The sequence below is a fragment of the Taurulus bubalis genome (genome assembly GCF_910589615.1).
Source record: "Taurulus bubalis genome assembly, chromosome: 18".
NCBI lineage: Eukaryota > Metazoa > Chordata > Actinopteri > Perciformes > Cottidae > Taurulus > Taurulus bubalis.
This window is the reverse complement of record NC_136606.1, coordinates 1,582,603-1,600,778: the sequence shown is the minus strand read 5'-3', so window position 1 is coordinate 1,600,778 and position 18,176 is coordinate 1,582,603. Positions and strand designations below refer to the sequence as shown.

General features: G+C 47.2%; 1 protein-coding gene across 1 annotated transcript in view; it reads left to right on the top strand.

Annotated features, from left to right (window-relative positions):
• Positions 1-18,176, top strand: part of LOC306750688 (sodium channel protein type 3 subunit alpha-like) — a gene marked incomplete at its 3' end in the record, with an annotated part of 107,146 nt that overhangs the window by 43,370 nt on the left and 45,600 nt on the right. Inside the window, exons 9-18 of the mRNA XM_079234155.1 lie at positions 1,368-1,509; positions 1,744-1,941; positions 2,320-2,502; positions 2,593-2,850; positions 6,125-6,250; positions 6,881-7,001; positions 9,455-9,693; positions 16,136-16,309; positions 17,184-17,345; positions 17,945-18,139. Coding sequence (XP_079090281.1) covers positions 1,368-1,509; positions 1,744-1,941; positions 2,320-2,502; positions 2,593-2,850; positions 6,125-6,250; positions 6,881-7,001; positions 9,455-9,693; positions 16,136-16,309; positions 17,184-17,345; positions 17,945-18,139 — 1,798 coding nt within the window. The remainder of the gene's footprint in view (positions 1-1,367; positions 1,510-1,743; positions 1,942-2,319; positions 2,503-2,592; positions 2,851-6,124; positions 6,251-6,880; positions 7,002-9,454; positions 9,694-16,135; positions 16,310-17,183; positions 17,346-17,944; positions 18,140-18,176) is intronic.

The following is an 18,176-nucleotide window of genomic DNA, read 5'->3' as shown; positions in this document are numbered from 1 at the left end:
CTCCTGCTCGTCTTCATCACTCCTCTCACTTCACAGAAGTCTCTTTTGTTTCTTTGGACAGAAAGTTAAAGTTAACTGCCTGAGGATTTCTTTTGTTCTTTTGTCTTCATTTAAGTCCGTTTCACTCAAATTTAAAAGGTAGATTGTTACAATTATATTTAAGAAATTTAAATGAAATACATTTGATTTAAAGATTTGCTTCAAGGAGCTTTTATAAAATAAAATGTAAAATAAGATCTTTCTTTTTATTAATCTAGAAGGAAATTCTTGTGCCAGAGTTTCATTAAAGATGAAAAACAGAAGAACAGCAAAACAAACAATAGAATAAAAATGGTTAAATGTAAAAAAAAATTGACACCATTGCAAAATATAATACAAGAGCAATGAGAGTAAAGTAAATAAGACAGAGAGAGTAAAATACCACAAGTGAAGAGTGGATAAGAATTTATTATAACGATGGATTTCCTTCATAAAGTTATTAAAACAGGATTATTTTATGATTTTTAGTACCAAAGTTAAAATTCAAAGATTACAGTCATTGCATGAATTGCATATTAATGAGTTACTAATGAGTGTTCATGTTGGAATAATGCTTTATAAATGATGAATTCAGTGTTTATTCATGCTTTACTAATGCTAAATAGTGTCTAGTTATTATAAAGTGCTACCTGAACTTCACCTGTGAGCATCTCTCTAAAAGTCTCTAAGTTGTTCAGCAGAAACATTTTCCCTCTCGCTGTTTGATCACAGACGCCCTCACTGTGTTGGAAACCTTTACACTTGTATTTCTACTTTTACTGAAGTAAAGGATCAAAGCATCCTCCATTTGTGGAATTGTACAATTATTTAGTTCTGAATTTAAAAAAACAAGTTAGGAGCAGGAACGGTTCAATCCATCCTCAAAGGTCAGGAGAATGCAGCCACCTGACCTTTGACCCCCAGGCTGTTTGGCCAGCATCATCATCATCATCATCATCATCATCATCATCCTCGTCCTCAGCAGCAGCAGCAGCTCTCAGATGTGAGCGAGTGGGCGGCAATGAATGTGACGGGGAGTAAATGTGGAATATCAATTATGACGGACGCTGTCGGTTCCGTGTGGGCGGGTCCCGGTCGGTCAAGAACACAGACGAGGATATTTATGATGTTCTTTTTAATATTCATGACTGAAATGTTCTCAGTTTTAAAGTGTTCCTGCGCCCGCTTTCTGCAGCAAATCTACTAAAACCTGTTGAAATAGTGTGTTCATACTCATTAAGTCCTGGTGTGTGTGTGTGTGTGTGTGTGTGTGTGTGTGTGTGTGTGTGTGTGTATGTGTGTGTGTGTGTGTGTGTGTGTGTGTGTGTGTGTGTGTGTGTGTGTTGCAGAAAGTGCCCAGATGGGTTTGACTGTCTGAAAGCAGGAAGGAACCCCAACTACGGCTACACCAGCTTCGACAGCTTCGGCTGGGCCTTCCTGTCCTTGTTTCGCCTGATGACTCAGGACTACTGGGAAAACCTCTACCACCAGGTAACCAGACCACTGGTTTAGGGTCAGATTACAACCTATCATGAGCTGCATTCTCTCTCCTGACCACCAGGGGGCGACTCCTCTGGTTGTATAGAAGTCTATGCTTCATGTGTTAAAGCTGCATTCTCTCTCCTGACCACCAGGTTTAAAGCTGCATTCTCTCTACTGACCACCATGGGGCGACTCCTCTGGTTGTATAGAAGTCTATATGAATGACTTTGTTGGTTTCTTCAGACGCTGCGCTCGGCCGGTAAGACCTACATGGTGTTCTTCGTGGTGGTGATCTTCCTGGGCTCCTTCTACCTGGTCAACCTCATCCTGGCCGTGGTGGCCATGGCGTACGAGGAGCAGAACCAGGCGACCATCGCCGAGGCCTGCCAGAAAGAGCGGGAGTTTCAGGTTGCCATGGAGATGCTGAAGAAGGAGCAGCAGGTAAACGGATCCGAACGCGGCTTCCTGTCACCTGGACGTGATGATGCAACACGACCGTAGTAGAATATAAATACAAGGAATCTCTAGTTTCAAGTCTTCAATACAGCATGATGTTCATTTAGTAAATTATGGTAATTTAGAGTCAAACAGACCATAAAGCAGGGGACGCTTTAGGGCGGGTCTACAAGGTGATTGACAGTCAATCTTCTCAGTCCAAATATGGTCACTTCCTGTTCACTGGCTTCAAAAAATAAAATCAATTCATCTAACTTCTAATGTTGTCGATGTAAATACTTTACTTTACTTTGTTTTCTGGCTCTTGATAGAGTTTGTTGACCAAGTCCGCTTTAAAGAAACACTCTGAATCTCTTCCAACAGGGCGCCGCCCAGAAACTCCTCGACTCGGACTCGATCATGTCACCAGATCTCTCCCCGTTCGGCCTGCCGTTGGACGGCGTGGAGGAGCGGAGGCGGAGTCAGGCACTGGTGGGCGTGGCCGACGTGGAGGCGAATCTATCCGAGGAGAAGCTGCTGCAGGTGGATTTGACGGACGGGGGAAAGGTGAGGCAAGACGAAACCTGAGCTTTTTTTTAAATTCCGTGATAACGCAGTCAGAGTAACGTCCTCCTCGTCCTCCTCGTCCTCCTCCAGCCCCTCCACCCGCTCCTCGCTCGCTCCTTCTCCTCCAGGACTCGGCGAAGCAGCCAGGTCTCCTCCATCTTCAACTTCCGTCTGAGGAGCCGGGGGTCGGAGGGCGAGATGGCCGACGACGAGTACAGCGTTCCGGGCGACGTGGTGGACGGCGTCGGGGGTCGAACCTACAGCGGCGGGACCTTCAGCGGCATCCTGCCCCACCCGTGGCCCAAAAGACGACCCAGCACCTACAGCAACGCCAGCAGGAACTCCCAGGTAGGTGGAGGGAGACAATGTGGGAGGAAGGTAGTGTGGGAGGAAGGTAGTGTGGGAGGAAGACACTGTGGGAGGAAGGTAGTGTGGGAGGAAGGTAGTGTGGGAGGAAGGTACTGTGGGAGGAAGGTACTGTGGGAGGAAGACACTGTGGGAGGAAGGTAGTGTGGGAGGAAGGTACTGTGGGAGGAAGGTAGTGTGGGAGGAAGGTAGTGTGGGAGGAAGGTAGTGTGGGAGGAAGGTAGTGTGGGAGGAAGGTACTGTGGGAGGAAGGTACTGTGGGAGGAAGGTCGTGTGTGAGGAAGGTACTGTGGGAGGAAGGTACTGTGGGAGAAAGGCACTGTGGGAGGAAGGTACTGTGGGAGGAAGGTAGTGTGGGAGGAAGGTAGTGTGGGAGGAAGGTAGTGTGGGAGGAAGGTACTGTGGGAGGAAGGTAGTGTGGGAGGAAGGTACTGTGGGAGGAAGGTACTGTGGGAGGAAGGTACTGTGGAGGAAGGTAGTGTGGGAGGAAGGTACTGTGGGAGGAAGGTAGTGTGGGAGGAAGGTAGTGTGGGAGGAAGACACTGTGGGAGGAAGGTAGTGTGGGAGGAAGGTAGTGTGGGAGGAAGGTAGTGTGGGAGGAAGGTACTGTGGGAGGAAGGTAGTGTGTGAGGAAGGTAGTGTGGGAGGAAGGTAGTGTGTGAGGAAGGTAGTGTGGGAGGAAGGTACTGTGGGAGGAAGGTAGTGTGTGAGGAAGGTAGTGTGGGAGGAAGGTAGTATGTGAGGAAGGTAGTGTGGGAGGAAGGTACTGTGGGAGGAAGGTAGTGTGTGAGGAAGGTAGTGTGGGAGGAAGGTACTGTGGAGGAAGGTACTGTGGGAGGAAGGTAGTGTGGGAGGAAGGTAGTGTGGAGGAAGGTACTGTGGGAGGAAGGTAGTGTGGGAGGAAGGTAGTGTGGGAGGAAGGTAGTGTGGGAGGAAGGTAGTGTGTGAGGAAGGTAGTGTGTGAGGAAGGTAGTGTGGGAGGAAGGTAGTGTGGGAGGAAGGTAGTGTGGGAGGAAGGTACTGTGGGAGGAAGGTAGTGTGTGAGGAAGGTAGTGTGGGAGGAAGGTACTGTGGAGGAAGGTAGTGTGGGAGGAAGGTAGTGTGGGAGGAAGGTAGTGTGGGAGGAAGACACTGTGGGAGGAAGGTAGTGTGGGAGGAAGGTAGTGTGGGAGGAAGGTAGTGTGTGAGGAAGGTAGTGTGGGAGGAAGGTAGTGTGTGAGGAAGGTAGTGTGGGAGGAAGGTACTGTGGAGGAAGGTAGTGTGGGAGGAAGGTAGTGTGGGAGGAAGGTACTGTGGGAGGAAGGTAGTGTGGGAGGAAGGTAGTGTGGGAGGAAGGTACTGTGGAGGAAGGTAGTGTGGGAGGAAGGTACTGTGGAGGAAGGTAGTGTGGGAGGAAGGTAGTGTGGGAGGAAGACACTGTGGGAGGAAGACACTGTGGGAGGAAGGTAGTGTGGGAGGAAGACACTGTGGGAGGAAGGTAGTGTGGGAGGAAGGTAGTGTGGGAGGAAGACACTGTGGGAGGAAGGTACTGTGGGAGGAAGACACTGTGGGAGGAAGACACTGTGGGAGGAAGGTACTGTGGGAGGAAGACACTGTGGGAGGAAGACACTGTGGGAGGAAGGTACTGTGGGAGGAAGGTAGTGTGGGAGGAAGGTAGTGTGGGAGGAAGGTAGTGTGGGAGGAAGGTAGTGTGGGAGGAAGGTACTGTGGGAGGAAGGTACTGTGGGAGGAAGGTACTGTGGAGGAAGGTAGTGTGGGAGGAAGGTACTGTGGGAGGAAGGTAGTGTGGGAGGAAGGTAGTGTGGGAGGAAGACACTGTGGGAGGAAGGTAGTGTGGGAGGAAGGTAGTGTGGGAGGAAGGTAGTGTGGGAGGAAGGTACTGTGGGAGGAAGGTAGTGTGTGAGGAAGGTAGTGTGGGAGGAAGGTAGTGTGTGAGGAAGGTAGTGTGGGAGGAAGGTACTGTGGGAGGAAGGTAGTGTGTGAGGAAGGTAGTGTGGGAGGAAGGTAGTATGTGAGGAAGGTAGTGTGGGAGGAAGGTACTGTGGGAGGAAGGTAGTGTGTGAGGAAGGTAGTGTGGGAGGAAGGTACTGTGGAGGAAGGTACTGTGGGAGGAAGGTAGTGTGGGAGGAAGGTAGTGTGGAGGAAGGTACTGTGGGAGGAAGGTAGTGTGGGAGGAAGGTAGTGTGGGAGGAAGGTAGTGTGGGAGGAAGGTAGTGTGTGAGGAAGGTAGTGTGTGAGGAAGGTAGTGTGGGAGGAAGGTAGTGTGGGAGGAAGGTAGTGTGGGAGGAAGGTACTGTGGGAGGAAGGTAGTGTGTGAGGAAGGTAGTGTGGGAGGAAGGTACTGTGGAGGAAGGTAGTGTGGGAGGAAGGTAGTGTGGGAGGAAGGTAGTGTGGGAGGAAGACACTGTGGGAGGAAGGTAGTGTGGGAGGAAGGTACTGTGGGAGGAAGGTAGTGTGTGAGGAAGGTAGTGTGGGAGGAAGGTACTGTGGAGGAAGGTAGTGTGGGAGGAAGGTAGTGTGGGAGGAAGGTACTGTGGGAGGAAGGTAGTGTGGGAGGAAGGTAGTGTGGGAGGAAGGTACTGTGGAGGAAGGTAGTGTGGGAGGAAGGTACTGTGGAGGAAGGTAGTGTGGGAGGAAGACACTGTGGGAGGAAGACACTGTGGGAGGAAGGTAGTGTGGGAGGAAGACACTGTGGGAGGAAGGTAGTGTGGGAGGAAGGTAGTGTGGGAGGAAGACACTGTGGGAGGAAGGTACTGTGGGAGGAAGACACTGTGGGAGGAAGACACTGTGGGAGGAAGGTACTGTGGGAGGAAGACACTGTGGGAGGAAGACACTGTGGGAGGAAGGTACTGTGGGAGGAAGACACTGTGGGAGGAAGACACTGTGGGAGGAAGGTACTGTGGGAGGAAGACACTGTGGGAGGAAGACACTGTGGGAGGAAGGTACTGTGGGAGGAAGACACTGTGGGAGGAAGGTAGTGTGGGAGGAAGGTACTGAGGGAGGAAGACACTGTGGGAGGATGGTAGTGTGTGAGGAAGGTAGTGTGTGAGGAAGGTAGTGTGTGAGGAAGGTAGTGTGGGAGGAAGACACCGTGGGAGGAAGACACCGTGGGAGGAAGACACTCTGGATCCAGAAAAGATTAAATGCAATTTAATTAAATAAGAATACATAAGACAAAATGAGACAAAATGAGACAAATTAAGACAAAATGAGACAAATTACGACAAATTAAGACAAAATGAGATTATGTCTTCAGGTATTTTATCCAACTCTAAATGTCAACGGGAAGCTGTTTGTTGCCATGGATCAGAACGGGGTTTCCCCACCTTCGCTGCAGGGGCAGCTGCCTGCCTGCACCATGGAGAAGGTCAAGGAGGAGAGTGTGAGTACCGTGTGTGTGTGTGTGTGTGTGTGTGTGTGTGTGTGTGTGCGTGTGTGGAAACAATGGTGGAGACTGCAGCCGTTCAACACTCAGATATGTGAATTATCAATCAGTGCTTTGCGTAACTCCGCTCTGATATCATGGCTAAAGACAAGCACACACACACACACACACACATACGCACACACACACACACACACACACATACCTACCATCTCAGATAACACACACACGCTCATGTCGGAGCACACATGGTGTCACTGCTATGGCATCAGGGATAATCACACACATACCAGCACAGGAACGTTATGAGGTCCTTCCTTTATGCACACACACACACACACACACACACACACACACACACACACACACACACACACACACACACACCACACACACACACACACACACACACACACAAGGAAATTATTGCACAATGTTTGACCATTTTACCTGAAATAAATGTGTGTGTGATCACCACTATTGTTTAAATAATAAATAATAAATCATGTTTACTGTTTTTTAATGAAGAGAACAGACTAAACTAAACATCCTCTCCCTCTCTCCCTCCATCTCTCCCCCCTCCCTCCCTCCATCTCCCTCTCCCCCTCCAACTCCCCCCTCTCTCAGGTGCCCACCTCCACCACTGAGCTCAGTACGATGCTGCTTCCTCGTCCCTCGTCCACTCAGGCCTCGGTGAGGCGCGGCCGGACACTGAGCGCTGCCAGCTACCTGACGGACGCCATGGAAGGTGAGGGGGCGGGGCTATTCAATACAGGCTCCTGATTGGCTGGCAGGTGTGCAGGTGTGCAGGTGTGGGCTCCGAACACCTGGGCACCGGCACTCTGTAACCCAATGTAGGCCAACATCCAACGCATATTAATAACATTCCAAATGAAATACGCAGAACTTGCCTGAGAGTTGTTAATTCAGCATATTTATTAATGAAGACAAAAGACGACAGAGAACCACAGCGCCTCCTGCAGGCGGCCCGCTGATCTGCATCCTATTCATTTATTCCAGAACGCCTGGTTGTGCAAATTCAATCAAAAAGGTGTGTGTGTGTGTGTTTGTGTGTGTGTGTGTGTGTGTGTGTGTGTGTGTGTGTGTGTGTGTGTGTGTGTGTGTGTGTGTGTGTCTGCGTGCATTTGTCTGAATGTTGCATCCCAGTGAGTCTGTTAGCACTTTGTGTGAATGTGTGAGGGTGTCCGGACTATGTGTGTGTTTTTGTGCAATTGTGTGACGATACAGGATTGTGTAGCCGTGTGTGTCTGTGTCTGTGTGTGTGTGTGTATGTGTGTGTGTGTGTGTGTGTGTGTGTGTTGCTGGCCAAGTCAACCCCAGGGGGACGCTGCCTTTGTTTGTGCGAGGGAGTCGGAAATAGAGAGAGACACAGAAACAGAATGAAAGAGAGAGAGAGAGTGAGAGAGAGAGAGAGAGAGAGAGAGAGAGAGAGAGAGAGAGAGAGAGAGAGAGTGTGTGTTATGATCGTTACCCTCATTAACCATGAGACCGTTCCTGTGTGTGTGTTTGTGTGTGTGTGTTTGTGTGTACCTTTGTGTGTTTGATGATATTCATGTAACAGATTTTTTGGTTCATATCCGTCCAAATCTACATTTATGTTTGTTGTAAGTGTGTGTAGGCGTGTGTGTGTGTGTGTGTGTGTGTGTGTGTGTGTGTGTGTGTGTGTGTGTGTGTGCGTGTGAGTGTGTGTGTGTGCGTGTGAGTGTGTGTGCGTGTGAGTGTGTGTGGTAGTCTGCTGAGTCACTGTCTCTCCCCTTGGCAGTCACCGCTCTTAGAGACAGATCATAGAGGAAAATACAGAAAAGTCCTCTTCATATCCGTCTCTACACCTTCAGCCCTTCATTACTTTCTGTTATATTCACTATATATATATATATATATAGTGAATATACTATATATACATATATATATATATATATATATATATATATATATATATATATATATATATATATATAGTGAATATAACAGAAAACTTTACTTTATATTATCATACATTCACCTTCAGCCCTTCATTACTTTCTGTTATATTCACTATATATATATATATATATAGTGAATATACTATATATACATACATATATATATATATATATATATATATATATATATAGTGAATATAACAGAAAACTTTACTTTATATTATCATACATTCACCTTCAGCCCTTCATTACTTTCTGTTATATTCACTATATATATATATATATATATATATATATATATATATATATATATATATATATATATATATATATATATAGTGAATATATATATATATATATATATATATATATATATATATATATATATATATATATATATATATATATATATATATATAGTGAATATAACAGAAAACTTTACTTTATATTATCATACATGTCTGTGAAATGGTCATTATTAGTGCAACAGGTTTGGTGGTCACCGTGACCTTTGACCTTTCTCTCCAGTGCTTAAAGAGTTCTTCTTCTTCCCGTGTTTATTGTGAGGTTGAAAAGCTCCTTCGTTATGAAGTGAGGATATAGGTCACATAACAAAAGTCTTGCAGCTCCACTTCAGATTTAACGTCAGTGAGTCAAAACGTGATGTTCTCCCCCACGCTGGAAGATGAAAGGACATATATTGTGTGGAGACGCACCAAGTTATGCATTTCAAAGTCTGTGCATTTCAAATATATATATATTTATATTATAATGTTTTTGTATAAAATGTTTTTTTTTTAATTATATATTTTTTTTTATTAAATTGGATACAGTACATAGAATCTCATTCGTATACTACTGCCATTAGGCACATTTAAATAAATATAATCTGATTGATTTGGGTGATGACGCATTTAAAATTAGCCGATACATTTTCCCAACACTTACGAATTTAACTTGTCTGATATTTTGCGATGCTTATATCTCACAGCAGTGGTGGTGTTAAGCTAAGTTCACAGCAAAAACGTTGCAAATCTTCTCAACACCTTTGCTGTGAATGCAGCATTAGACTTTGCCATGATTATGGACTTGACTTCCTCATATGCGTTCATGATCATCTCCTGCTCGTCAGGGGAGAAAAAAGAGGTTCTTTTGTTTTTGTGGTGTTTTTATGAACGTGTTATTATTAACGCGTTATCATTATCGTGTTATTACTAACGCGTCCTCACTTCCCTCCTCGTGTTCCCGCCCCGTGCAGAGCTGGAGGAGGCCCATAAGAGGTGCCACCCCTGCTGGTACGAGTTCGCCCACCAGTACCTGGTGTGGGAGTGCTCCCCCTGGTGGCGGCGGCTGAAGCAGCTCGTGAAGCTCATGGTGATGGACCCCTTCCTGGACCTCGCCATCACCGTCTGCATCGTGCTCAACACGCTCTTCATGGCCATGGAGCACTACCCCATGACAGATGAGTTCAACGGCATGCTGAGCATCGGGAACCTGGTAGGAAGGAGGGAGGGATGAGTGGATGGAAGGATAGAAGATGAATGGATGGATGGATGAAAGAACGTGTGGATGGGTAAGTGGATTGAATTGTGGATGGAAAGATTGAGGGACGATTGGATGGAAGGAAGGAAAGAAGGATGGAAGGAAGGATTGATGGATGCTTAAAGGGATGGATGGATGGACAGAAGGATGGAAGGAAGGAAGGAAGGAAGAATAGATGGATACATAAAGGGATGGATGGATGGACGGCATCGTGGATGGAAGGATGAAGGGATGGAAGGAAGGAGGGACAGAAGGAGGGAGGATGAAAACCCCACGCTTACATAAGACGTGACATTGTAACGATTCTGTCTATAAAACATAAAAAACAAAGAAACAAACTGTCACCGGATCAAAAGAGACTTCAGTTCATATTAGTCTTCAAATGGAGGAGCGGGACGCACCTCCTCCCTCCTCCTCTCCTCTCCTCTCCTCCCCTCCCTCCTCAGAGCGCATTCTTTCTCCTCTCCTCCTTTCTCCTCCTCCTCTCTCCTCTCCACTCATCCTTTCTATTCCTCCCACCTCCTCCTTCCTCTACTCCTCTCCTCCTCTCCTCCTCCCTCCTCCTCCTACCTCCTCCCTCCTCTCCTCCCCTCCTCCTCTCCTCCTCTCCTCCTCTCCTCCTCCCTCCTCCTCTCCTCCTCTCCTCCTCCCTCCTCCTCCCTCCTCTCCTCCCCTCCTCCTCTACTCCTCTCCTCCTCTCCTCCTCCCTCCTCCTCCTACCTCCTCCCTCCTCTCCTCCCCTCCTCCTCTCCTCCTCTCCTCCTCTCCTCCTCTCCTCCTCCCTCCTCCCTCCTCTCCTCCTCCCTCCTCTCCTCCCCTCCTCCTCTCCTCCTCTCCTCCTCTCCTCCTCTCCTCCTCCCTCCTCCCTCCTCTCCTCCTCCCTCCTCTCCTCCCCTCCTCCTCCCTCCTCCTCTCCTCCCTCCTCTCCTCCCTCCTCCCTCCAACCTCTGACCCTTGAGCCTCAACCCTCTTTTTATTTGAGGCAGGATTCAGAGAGTGCACAGCCTCAGTGTGTTGTGTGTCTCTCGGCATGAAGGCGAGCTGACAGAAGCGGGTCGGGGGCTCGAGCCCTAGGTGTGCCACCTGACAGCCGCTGATAGGCTGATGCAATATGCTAATTATTCACCTGAGGTGTGAACAAGCTCGCAGGCAAAAATCACCACGTTGATCACACCTGCACACACACACACACACACACACACACACACACACACACACACACACACACACACACGTGTGTGTCAGGTCTCCTCAGCTCAGGCGGCTGGAGGAGGGTAATAAAGTGTAGAAGCAGCGGCTGTGGGTCGGCCTGCAGCGGCGGTGTTCAATCACTGGCTCTGGGCCCGCGGGGGGCCGCGGTGAGAGCTCCTCCTGGTCCAGAGACGCTCCCGTTAACCCCACGATGGTTTAATGACTCCAAGGGAGGAATGAAGAGCAGGATTCCTACTGTTAAGTTTCTCTTTGTTGAATCTGGAAAAGAGAAAACTCTTTACATCATTTTGTTTCTTTTCTGATAAATACAACACACATTTATTTAACACTGTGATTATTATTTCATCACCTTTTATTAAACATAATAAGTATGAACTATACTAACTATATACTATATATATATACCTATGTATAAATATGTATATATATATATATATATATATATATATATATATATATATATACATATATGTATATATGTATAGTTGTATAGTTAGTATAGTTATATAACCTCCTCAGACTTCTGCAGCGTAAACAGAACAAGCTTCAGGTCCTCAGATGGAAAAAGCCGAGTCGCGTCAAAAAAGATCCGATTGCAGTTTTAAAAGGATAATTCCTTCTAATCCTCACAGATGTTTGCATAGCATTTAGCTGGCCGTGTGTGTGTGTGTGTGTGTGTGTGTGTGTGTGTACAGGATCATGTCAGGACGTTGACAGAATCGATGCCTAACCCTACTGCTTGTTGTTGTTGTTGTTGTTTGTCTCGTGTCAATACGTCCTCGTGTTCTCAGATCTGAAGGACGCATTCCATTTGGTGGAGGCTTCTGATCCTTAGAGTGTCTCTCCTGAGTGGAGCGACCTTCACCGGCTAGTGGAGGAAGAGGGGGATGGGGACTCTGTTCTTTAGTTCTGTGGTTCTTTAGTTCTGTGGTTCTTTAGTTCTGTGGTTCTTTAGTTCTGTAGTTCTGTTGTCGTGAAGAACAAAGAGGAACGTCATCCTGCTGCTGGACGGAGAGTTAGCTTCTCTTTGTCTTCGTCCCGCTGGGCAACACGTCAGACTCACGTTGTGTTGGTAGCGTTGTGTTGGTGACGTTGTGTTGGTGACGTTGTGTTGGTGACATTGGTGACGTTGTGTTGGTGACGTTGTGTTGGTGATGTTGTGTTGGTGGCGTTGTGTTGGTGACGTTGTGATGGTGACATTGTGGACGTTGTGTTGGTGACGTTGTGGATGTTGTGTTGGTGACGTTGGTGACGTTGTGGACGTTGTGTTGGTGACGTTGTGTTGGTGACGTTGTGGATGTTGTGTTGGTGACGTTGTGTTGGTGACGTTGTGTTGGTGACGTTGTGTTGGTAGCGTTGTGTTGGTGACGTTGTGTTGGTGACGTTGTGTTGGTGACGTTATGGACATTGTGGATGTTGTGTTGGTGACATTGTGGACGTTGTGTTGTGGACGTTGTGTTGGTGACGTTGTGTTGGTGACGTTGTGTTGGTTACGTTGTGGACGTTGTTTTGGTGACATTGTGTTGGTGGCGTTGTGTTGGTGACGTTGTGTTGGTGACATTGTGGACGTTGTGTTGTGGACGTTGTGTTGGTGACGTTGTGTTGGTGACGTTGTGGACTTTGTGTTGGTTACGTTGGTGACGTTGTGGACGTTGTGTTGGTGACGTTGTGGACGTTGTGTTGGTGACGTTGTGTTGGTGACGTTGTGGACGTTGTGTTGGTGACGTTGTGTTGTGGACGTTGTGTTGGCGATGTTGGTGATGTTGTGGACGTTGTGTTGGTGACGTTGTGTTGGTTACGTTGTGTTGTGGACGTTGTGTTGGTGACATTGTGTTAGTGACGTTGTGTTGGTTACGTTGTGTTGTGGACACTGTGGATGTTGTGTTGGTGATGTTGTGTTGGTGATGTTGTGTTGGTGACGTTGTGTTGGTTACGTTGTGGACGTTGTGTTGGTGACGTTGTGTTGGTGACGTTGCGTTGGTGACGTTGTGTTGGTGGCGTTGTGTTGGTGACGTTGTGTTGGTGACGTTGTGGACGTTGTGTTGGTGACGTTGTGTTGGTGACGTTGTGGACTTTGTGTTGGTTACGTTGGTGATGTTGTGGACGTTGTGTTGGTGACGTTGTGGGCGTTGTGTTGGTGACGTTGTGTTGGTGACGTTGTGGACGTTGTGTTGGTGATGTTGTGTTGGTGACGTTGTGTTGGTGACGTTGTGTTGGTGACGTTGTGGACGTTGTGTTGGTGACGTTGTGGATGTTGTGTTGGTGACGTTGTTATGGTGACGTTGTGGATGTTGTGTTGGTGACGTTGGTGACGTTGTGGACGTTGTGTTGGTGACGTTGTGTTGGTGACGTTGTGGACGTTGTGTTGGTGATGTTGTGTTGGTGACGTTGTGTTGGTGACCTTGTGTTGGTGACGTTGTGGACGTTGTGTTGGTGACGTTGTGTTGGTGACGTTGTGTTGGTGACATTGTGGACGTTGTGTTGGTGACGTTGTTATGGTGACGTTGTGGACGTTGTGTTGGTGACGTTGTGTTGGTGACGTTGTGGACGTTGTGTTGGTGACGTTGTGTTGGTGACGTTGTGTTGTGTTGGTGACGTTGTGTTTTGGACATTGTGTTGTGGACGTTGTGTTGTGGACGTTGTGTTGGTGATGTTGTGTTGGTGACGTTGTGGACGTTGTGTTGGTGACATTGTGGACATTGTGTTGGTGACGTTGTGGACGTTGTGTTGGTGACATTGTGTTAGTGACGTTGTGTTGTGGACGTTGTGTTGTGGACGTTGTGTTGGTGACGTTGTGTTGGTGACGTTGTGGACGTTGTGTTGGTGACATTGTGTTGTGAACGTTGTGTTGGTGACGTTGTGTTGGTGACGTTGTGTTGGTGACATTGTGTTGTGGACGTTGTGTTGTGGACGTTGTGTTGGTGACGTTGTGTTGGTGACATTGTGGACGTTGTGTTGGTGACATTGTGGACGTTGTGTTGGAGACGTTGTGTTGTGGACGTTGTTAACATTGTGTTGTGGACGTTGTTAACATTGTGTTGTGGACGTTGTGTTGTTAACATCTATATTGTTCATAGGGAGACTGACTCGCTTACCAATTAAAGACATAACGATCAGGGTCGGTGGTTCGAGCCCCGGCTCTGCAAGTCCATGTCGATGTGTCCTTGAGACACTTAACCCTGAACTGCTCCCCGTTGCTGTGACTACGGTGTATAGAAATGTAATGACATACACACAGTGTGTGTGTGTGTCCGTGTGTCCTGGTGCTTACTCATTATATCTGACCGGTTGTGACAAAGATAATCTCACACACACACACACACACACACACACACACACACACACACACACACACACACACACACACACACAGAGTCCATGTCATCCGCTCTCTGCTGATGTGACTGTTATTAGTGAGTGCTGATGTCGACATCCCCTGTTGGTGAGCCACCACACACACACACACACACACACACACACACACACACACACACACACACACACACACACTGGTCAGAGTTTTTCTTCATCCTTCTGTCAGTGAATCTGATACTTTGCAGAAACAATAAGTGTGAAGGTGTTCAGGTAGAACTGGAACATTTGCAATAAGTAATATGAAAGTGTATATGTATTATAATAAATAGAAAAGTGTATATTTATTATAATACATCACATTGTTGTCTGACCACACAACTCAACACAATGCTGCATGTGACCCGAACACCGGGATTCAAACCAGCGACCTGCCGAAGCTCGTTTGTTTGGTCTCCTGAGAGGCTCTCCTGATAAATACAGCTGATTGTGGAGGAGCTCATCAACGCGCTACAGACGGTGTGTGTGTGTGTGTGTGTGTGTGTGTGTGTGTGTGTGTGTTTGTGTTTGTGTGTGAGAAAGAGGTAACCCCACAAAGAGCCTGATTTTGTGCAAAAATCTGTCATTCAGTCCCATTAAATCACTCTTTTGGACACGTTTGTGCACACACACTGCCTGTGAAACACACACACATGCTGAGCAAAACACGCACTGACACACATATAAGCAAACACACACATGCTGAGAGGCACACACACACACACACACACGTGTGTCACGTAGCCGGTGTCACATCGAGGATCCCCGTCTTTCTGGAACAACAAGCAGGGACACACACACACACACACACACACGTGATGTAAAGCAGAGCGAGGCAAACCCTGGACGAGCTGAGGTCTGCAGAGAGAGAGGAGGCTTAAAGGATCAAACCACGCAGCAAACAGCTGAGAAAATGACTGAAATCACCAAATCAGGAGTTCTGATGCGTCTGAATTAAAGAATAATAAATAACTGCAGACCATAATAAGCCGATGTGACGCAAGAACACAGATCATTGAGGTCCGTGAGATTGACGAGAAGTCGAGCAGAATCAAAACTACGTTTAACTCAAACTTTGTGGGTCACAATAGCTAGAAATGCCAGGATGGAGTAGACACTGGTGTTTTTAAAGTTCTATATGTGATATACTTTGTGTTGGGGATTATACATCTGGTTTGTGGTGTAATGAAGAGTCACCCCCTGGTGGTCAGGAGAGAGAATGCAGCTTTAACACATGAAGCATATACTTCTATACAACCAGAGGAGTCGCCCCCTGGTGGTCAGGAGAGTGAATGCAGCTTTAACAGATGAGTCCTACCAGACCGTTCTGGCTTTAGCAGACAGTTAGCTCTGATGCTAACGTGAGGTCAGTGTGCTGGAACGTCCTTTTGATGCTGAACTCATGTCGGCTTTTAGAGAACTTGTGTACTTGAGCTGGAGTTATTGGAGGTGACGTGTGTGTGTGTGTGTGTTTGTGTGTGTGTGTGTGTGTGTGTGTGTGTGTGTGTGTTTGTGTGTGTGTGTGTGTGTGTGTGTGTGTGTTTGTGTGTGTGTGTTTGTGTGTGTGTGTGTGTGTTTGTGTGTGTGTGTGTGTGTGTGTGTGTGTGTGTGTGTGTGTTTGACCCTAACCCAGTCTGAAACGTCCTCTCCCGTGGCTCACTCTGTCCTTCATCTCGCTCTGTGTGTGTCTTTACCTGAATGCGTCCGCTCTTTAGCTTTGAGATGATCTGTTTAAATGTAAAGTTGTTGTATCTTATAAATTATAACTCAATACACAGTGAGTTTTCTGTGTTTGTATATTCTTGTGTATTTATTACACACGTTCTGTTGTCAGGTGTTCTCAGGGATCTTCACGCTGGAGATGGTGCTGAAGATCATCGCTCTGGATCCGTACTACTACTTCCAGACGGGCTGGAACATCTTCGACAGCATCATCGTCTGCCTCAGCCTCATGGAGCTCGGCCTGTCCGACGTGGAGGGGCTCAGCGTGCTGCGCTCCTTCAGACTGGTGACGCAAAGACTCAAAGACGCAAACAACAAAGACTCAAAGACGCAAAGACGCAAACAACAAAGACTCAAAAACGCAAAGACTCAAAGACGCAAACAACAAAGACTCAAAGACGCAAAGACGCAAACAACAAAGACTCAAAGACACAAAGACGCAAAGACTCAAAGATGCAAACAACAAAGACGCAAAGACGCAAAGACGCAAACAACAAAGACTCAAAGACGCAAAGACGCAAACAACAAAGACTCAAAGACGCAAAGACGCAAACAACAAAGACTCAAAGACACAAAGACGCAAAGACTCAAAGATGCAAACAACAAAGACGCAAAGACGCAAAGACGCAAACAACAAAGACTCAAAGACACAAAGACGCAAAGACGCAAACAACAAAGACTCAAAGACGCAAAGACTCAAAGATGCAAACAACAAAGACTCAAAGACGCAAAGACGCAAACAACAAAGACTCAAAGACACAAAGACGCAAAGACTCAAAGATGCAAACAACAAAGACTCAAAGACGCAAAGACTCAAAGACGCAAACAACAAAGACTCAAACAGACAAAGACTCAAACACACAAAGACTCAAACACACAACGACCCAGTTACACACAGACTCAACGACTCAAACGCACAACGACTTAGACACACACATACTCAAAGATGCAAAGGCTCCAAGACCTAAACACACAAAGACTCAAAGACACAGTTACCCAAAGAATCAAAGACCCAAAGACTCAGTTACACACAAAGACTCAAAGACACAGTTACCCAAAGATGCAATGACTCAGTTACACACAGACTCGTTTAACTCATTGGTCTTTGTTTGGCGATGTGCTCTTATTCTGAAAACCCGGCCTATTCCTGTGTGTCCCAGCTGCGCGTGTTCAAGCTCGCCCGCTCGTGGCCGACGCTCAACACCCTGATCAAGATCATCGGGAACTCCATGGGCGCCCTGGGCAACCTGACGCTCGTCCTCGCCATCATCGTCTTCATCTTCGCCGTGGTCGGCATGCAGCTGTTCGGAAAGAACTACCAGGTAGTGACCTCTGACCTCTGACCCTGACCTTTGACCTTAGACCCCTGACCTCTGACCCCTGAGTTCTTCAGGGGTCAGAACACATAAACCAATCACGTCGTGAGGAAGTCACAGAAAAGTTACTTCCTGTTAGATCATCTTCCTGTAGTAAAAGTAGAGAAGTATTCTCATCTTCCTGTAGTAAAAGTAGAGAAGTATTCTCATCTTCATGCAGTAAAAGTACAGAAGTATTCTCATCTTCATGCAGTAAAAGTACACACTGTATTACTCCTTTCAACCTCAACAGCAGCAGCATGACCAGTTTCCTGCCTTTCACAATAAAAGTCTTTGACATATAATGTGCATCAGGTCCGTCTCTTACCTCTTACCTTCCTTCCTTCCTTCCTTCCTACCATCCTTCCTTCTTTCCTTCCTTCCTTCCTTCCTTCCTTCCTTCCTTCTTTCCTTCCTTCCTTCCTTCCTTCCTTCCTTCCTTCCTTCCTTCCTTCCTTCCTACCATTCTTCCTTCTTTCCTTCCATCCCTCCTTCCCTCCCTCCTTCCTTCCTCCCTCCTCCCTCCTCCCTCCTTCTTCCTTCCTTCCCTCCCTCCTCCCTCCTAGGACTGCGTGTGCAAGATCTCTAAGGACTGCACTCTTCCTCGCTGGCACATGAAGGACTTCTTCCACTCCTTCCTCATCGTCTTCAGGGTCCTGTGTGGCGAGTGGATCGAGACCATGTGGGACTGCATGGAGGTGGCGGGTCAGCCGCTCTGCCTGCTGGTCTTCATGCTGGTCATGGTCATCGGAAACCTGGTGGTGAGTGACCTCCGACCTCTGACTCCGACCTCCGACC